The 6,316-nt window shown below is 37.6% G+C and overlaps 1 protein-coding gene across 1 annotated transcript; it reads right to left on the reverse strand.

Moving 5' to 3' along the window:
- Positions 1-843: 843 nt before the first annotated feature.
- LOC127809305 (uncharacterized) lies at positions 844-5,456 on the reverse strand. The gene is made up of 4 exons (XM_052348069.1): positions 5,133-5,456; positions 4,788-4,970; positions 3,162-3,624; positions 844-1,691 (listed from the first exon to the last, which is right to left on the reverse strand). The coding sequence occupies exons 1-4, from the start codon at positions 5,454-5,456 to the stop codon at positions 844-846; spliced, it is 1,818 nt and encodes a 605-aa protein (XP_052204029.1).
- Between the last annotated feature and the right edge of the window lie 860 nt (positions 5,457-6,316).

The following is a 6,316-nucleotide window of genomic DNA, read 5'->3' on the forward strand; positions in this document are numbered from 1 at the left end:
AGCATCTCCACACTCATTCAATTCATCGTCCTCTTCAAAACCCATCGAATAATTTCAAATGCTCTACTAGTCCAAAGGTGGGTAAACAAAATAAGGATAACAAATGAAAATGGTTTACGACTTATTAACAAGGGTTGTTGAACAAAGAAAAGGACAATAAGCTCAAAATAGGTATACTAAAGTCAATTTTGTAAGGTTGGCTTTTTAAGTCAAGTGGTTATAAATCCTATATGCCATTTTCATCTTTATGCATGCACATGAATCTGCAACTTTGACTAGTATTAGAAGCAAGTTTTATAGCAATCTTAAATGAATAAACATCACTCCAAAAGAAAACACAAGATTGCCATGTATGTTTCAATCTCAAAGGCTCGAAGGCTCCCCCAATAATGGTTTTTTGGTCTACCAACACAAGTTAATACTCTTCAAAATCAAACTCGAGTCAATTCTAGCCTAAGTATGCAAGTATTTTGTTCAATCATGTTATAACATTCTCACCTCAAGTCAATCTAAGTTTATAACATGTGAATCCTTGAATATCATTGGGAAAACATCCTAGACATCCTAAAAAAAAAATAATAACAATAATAATAATAATAAAAAATTAACATGTTCAAAATGCACTCTCTAAACTCTCTAAATGTAATCACTCCCCCACACTTAAAACTTACATTGTCCCCAATGTATGGTTAAATGCAAGAAAATGGCAAAGAAAAAAAAAATAATGTGTATGAAAAGAAAAAGAAAAGGGATAGAGAAAGCAAATTTGATCATCTTGGGTTGCCTCCCAAGCAGCGCCTTTGTTTAACGTCTTTAGCTCGATATTGCCACTTCTCAATCAGTTTAAGTTGGATCTCTCAATTGCACTTCATCTGCAGTTTGCTCCTGAAAACCTTCATGAAATGGCTTAGGCTTATACCCATTGACCTCAAACACCTTATTAGTTCCTAAGCTTCGTACCTCAACTGCACCATAAGAAAATACGTTAGTAACTTCAAAAGGGCCAATCCAATGAGAACGTAACTTACCAGGCATTAATTTGAGTCTTGAATTGTAAAGTAGAACTTTTTGTCCAAACACAAATTGCTTTCTAGCAACCATTCTATCTTGAAATGCCTTTGTTTTGTCCTTTTTCTTATCCTTTGTCCTTACCTTCGTCTTGCCTTCATGTCTCAACTCAAAAGTCTCCTGTGCAAAAACATTAACCACATCAATAGAAAATGCAGATTGAACATCATTAGGGTACCTCATGTTATCAAATATATTAAATTTCACAATCTCCCTATCGAACTCCATGGTAAGGGTACCATCATGAACATCAATCTTTGTCCTTGCTGTTTTTAGAAATGGTCTCCCTAATAAGATTGGTGCTAGATTAGATGAGTCATCTTCTTCCATGTTAAGCACATAAAAATCAATAGGAAAAACCAATTCATTAACTTGCACTAAAACATCCTCAAGAACTCCCTCAGGATACACATTAGATCTATCAGCAAGTTGAATAATCACACATGTTTCTTTTAATGGACCAATATTCAAAGATGAATAAATAGAAAGAGGCATGACATTTATTGAGGCTCCTAGATCTAACATTGCTTTCTCAATCCTGACATTACCTACTTTGCAAGGGATAGTGAACATAGCTGGGTCCTTGCATTTAGGAGGTAATTTCTTTTGAAGGACGGCTGAAACTGTTAGAGTTATGCCCCACAAGCCAATTAAATTTACATGTAATTGATCATATTTTTCCATTGTGACTCTTTATCTTCAATCAATTATTATTGTAAGGCATTATGTTTTATTTGTCATTGATGGTTGACTTTATTATTTCCACTCTTGACAAAGTCCATAGATCAAATAGGCTCATGGAATATGGTCGTGCATAGAGATGACGATCATGAAACATATTCCTTATAAGCCTTGATCTTAAATGTTCCTAGTCATAGAGTTATTAGGATTGGACACTAATAACTCGGATAGACTAGCATATATGATGCATGCTCAATTAGGAGAATGTCTTGTTTCATAGACATTGGTGTGTGGACACTAGTGCATATATGTGGGTGCTTATTATAAGAATAAGTACACTGAACTGACCCGCTACAGAATTCCTAATGGTAATTGTTGATTGTCGAATTGGAATTTCTGTGTTGCAGTAGTGTAGATTGGTCCTTAGACTTGAGACATCATGGTAGTCTTATATTTGACTGGTTACGCTTTGGTTCTTTTTTGGATTCCAATGGAGTCATTAACAAATTATCACTGGGCGTAACCTTATCACATATGAAGGCTTGTGAATGTCGAAATAGGATTCATCACTTATCAACAAGATGAGAAGATGTCCTATGTATTCCGATGATTTCATGACTAAGGAAATCCTTGGCCAAGGTGAGATGGAAATCAAAAGGTGTTTTGATTTCATCGAACAAGTCATAAATCTGGAATGGATACATAGTTATTGAATGACTAGGGTTTCGTCATAAAACCATACCCTAAATTCAATCGGGACATAGATTGATGAAAGGATTTTACTATACGGTAATTGCAATCGAAAAGGTCCGTGTTTTTTCATCGTTGGCTAGGCGTTCATGGCATGTTGCTAGACGTTAACCATGATATGTAGGGTTTTAGAATTAATATGATTAATTCTAAAACTATTAATTAAAGAGTTTAATTAAGAAGCCCATGAGATGAGTTAATTATGAAGCCCATAAGTTTAATTAAAAGAGTTTAATTTTTCTAAGGAGTTGGGCCTTCATATAGCCCAATAGAATTGGCCCTACATCTAGCCCAATGGTGGACCTAAGGGGTCACACACTTGGGTCGAGTCCGTTCCACAAATTAAAAGAGAGATACGGCCCAATATGATTATGGGCCAGACCTAAATCGTTTAGGATTTTTTCAAAGGCATAATTAGGGTTTTTACTCTATAAATAGGCCACTTAAGAAGCTGGAAAAATAAGGAGAAATTTGGATCTCTCGTTGGAGGCGCCTAGGGTTACTAGCATTACTCAAGGCGTTCGTGGAAACGGCCGATCGTGTGGACCGACTTGGAGGAGTTCGTGTTTGCGGCTCTACGGATCAATCAAGGCATAATCATATCTTCACGGTTGCCCGGTTCCTAACAGAAACATTCTCTCCCATACTTACCTTCTCATTACCTTTCAACTTCCTCTTGTTGGTGCACAATTCCTTGAGAAATTTTGCGTACCTTGGGACCTGCTTAATGGCATCCAATAAAGGAATGTTCACTTCTAGCTTTCGAAAAATCTCCAAGATATCCTTTTCTTGATCTTCCTTTTTAGATTTAGATAACCTGCTAGGAAAAGGAAGCGGATTAGGTTTATCAGGATTATGCACAATTGTTTGAGAGATTACCTTTGAAGAGATTGTCGCCTCATTTTCTCCCTCCTCTTTTTGAGTCTTCTTAGCTAAATCTGTAGGATTCTGAATAGGAATGTCAATTTCTTTTCCACTTCGCAAAGTAATGGCACTTACATTTTCTCGAGGATTTACAATTGTTTGGGAAGGCAATTTCCCAGAACCTTGAGCTTCAAGCCTGCTCATTGATGTTGCTAGTTGACTAATTTGATTCTCCAATTGCTTGATGCTTGTTCTTGTCTCCTGTTGAAATTGTTGTGTGTTAGTTGCAAGTGATTTAACAATTTCTTCTAAAGACATACCTGAACTTGAGGAAGGTTGTTGTGGTGGAATATGTGGTGTAGGCTAGTAATGTTGGAATTGTGGCATTGCTCCATAACTGAAGTTGGAATGATCCCTCCACCCTGGATTGTAGGTATTTGAATAAGGATCGTACTTCCTTTGTGGTGGGCCTGGGAATTAGACATGGCTAAAATTGAACCGGACTGGCGGTTCGAATCGGAACCGGACCGGCCGGAACCGGAACCGGACTGAACCGGCGAAATTCGGTCCGGTTCTGGTTCAAGGTTCCGGGGAACCGGAACCGCCAGTTTCGGTTCCGCGGTTCTGGTTCCGCGGAACCGGAACAACCCCCCCTCCCCCCGTGCAGCACCCCTCCCCCCCCCCACCACCCCCCCCTCCCCCGTGCAGCACCCCTCCCCCCCCCCAACGGTCCAATTCCAATTTTATTAATTTTTTTTTAATTTTATAATTCCTATCTATATATACCCCTCCCTCCCCCACTCATTTTTCACACTTTCTCTCTCTCTCTCTCTCTCTCTCTCTCTCTCAAGTCTCAAGCTATTATTCTCTCAATTTTGTCTCTCATTTAATATTTCAATTTCAATTTCTTCAATCTTCTCATTTTGTTATTTATCAATTTATTCAATTATATTGTTAATTATTTATTACTTGTTACCATATCCAAAATTGAATACAACAATATTTAAAAAAAATTAAAAAAATTCAGTTTGAACCGGAATCGGAACCGTTGACCGAACCGGCTCAAACCGTTGACCGAACCGGTCCAAACCGTTGACCGAACCGGCATGAACCGGAACCGGAACCGAACCGTCCCAAACCGCCCTTGGGCGGTTCGGTTCAGGTTCAAAGATTTCTTGAACCGGAACCGGCGGTTCATGAACCGGAACCGGCGGTTCATGAACCGTGGCCATGTCTACTGGGAATCCTCCAACTACATTGGCATGCTCTAAAGAATCTTCTTGAAGTGTAGGACACATATCCGTTGGATGACTAGTAGCAGCACAAATTCCACAAGCTTTGACTTGTTGCAAATTTCCTACAGCCAATTGTTGAATAAGAGAAGTTAGATTGGATATTTGATTTTCAAGGGAAGATATACTTACCTCATTCATCCTTCTCAAAGGGGTGTCTTGTCTGAATCCAAACTGTTGTGAGCTAGCAGCCATGATGGAAATCAAATCTTTAGCGGCACTAAGGGTTTTATTCACTATAGCACCTCCACTAGCTGCATCCATCATTTTCCTCTCCATAGGTAGTAGCCCTTCATAGAAATACTGAATGAGAAGCTGTTCAGAAATTCCATGTTGAGGACAGCTAGCACACAATTGTTTAAATCTTTCCCAATACTCGTGAAGAGTTTCTGTATCTTTCTACCTTATTCCACATATCTCTCTTTTGATGCTAGCAGCTCGTCAAGCAGGGAAAAATTTATCAAGAAACAATCTGACCATCCCTGTCCATGTAGTTACAGAACTTGAAGGTAAGTAAAACAACCAATCCTTTGCTGTATCGGCCAACGATAATGGAAAAGCACGCAATTTAATTTGTTCTTCAGTTACTCCTTGAGGTTTCAGGCTTGAACACACCACGTGGAATTTTTTCAAATGCTTATGAGGATCCTCACCTGTAAGACCACGAAAAGTAGGCAACAAATGTATGAGTCCTGATTTTAACTCAAAAGCAACATCTAAATTAGGGTACTCAATACATAAAGACTGTTGGTTCAAATCAGGAGCAGCCAACTCCTTTAATGTCTTGTCATTAATGGCCATGACTTCCTCTTCTTCTGAATCACTAAATGGAATGGAAAGAGTGTTCGAAGCTATATTGATGCCTGATGCTATTCCCGAAGCCTATTCTGTTGAAACTTGCTTAGCTTTTCTTCTCAACCAATGGATAGTTCTATCAATTTCCAAGTCAAATTTCAATTCACCTTGATGAGAAGATCTGATCATAAACCTGAAAACACATAAGACTTGCAAACAAACAAAAAAATCACTAAAAAAAAAATAAAAACAAAAAGAATAAATCTACTTGACACTAATCCCCGGAAACGATGCCAAAAATTTGATGGGTGTCGAATCCAACAAATAATAAATTCTTGCTCTTAAAAATATGAATTGTGATAGTGATAAGCAAGGTCGTATCCATAGGGATTGGTTAGATCTATTCCTTTGAAAAACTTAGAATAAATAGAAGAAACGATTGGGGGCTTTGTATTCTGAAATTTAAACAATTAAAAATAAAATATTATTCTAAATTAATAAGACAAATCAGAATGTAAAAGAAATTAAAGTAATCAATAGAAACGCTTCCGGTAGAAGGGATTTATCCACCAATGGTTATAACACTAATCATTGATACCAAAGTCACTAATTTTCCTTGAATACTTGGCCTTAGAAAGAACAATAAGCTCTGTTCATTCAATGTTTCCCTTACTTCTTAGTTAATTAAAACAAGCTCTTCAATTAACCCTTACCTTCAAACAACCCTAGAACAAGCTCTCTAGAATTTAATTCAATGGAAGCATTAAACTTTGTGGAAACGAGACCAAATCTGAACAATAAACACACAAGCTCGGTTTATTTAATTCAACACAGTACTCCCTAGGAATTGAATGAAAACTTGTCCA

This window comes from Diospyros lotus, chromosome 9 (genome assembly GCF_014633365.1).
Source record: "Diospyros lotus cultivar Yz01 chromosome 9, ASM1463336v1, whole genome shotgun sequence".
NCBI classification, from domain to species: Eukaryota; Viridiplantae; Streptophyta; class Magnoliopsida; order Ericales; family Ebenaceae; genus Diospyros; species Diospyros lotus.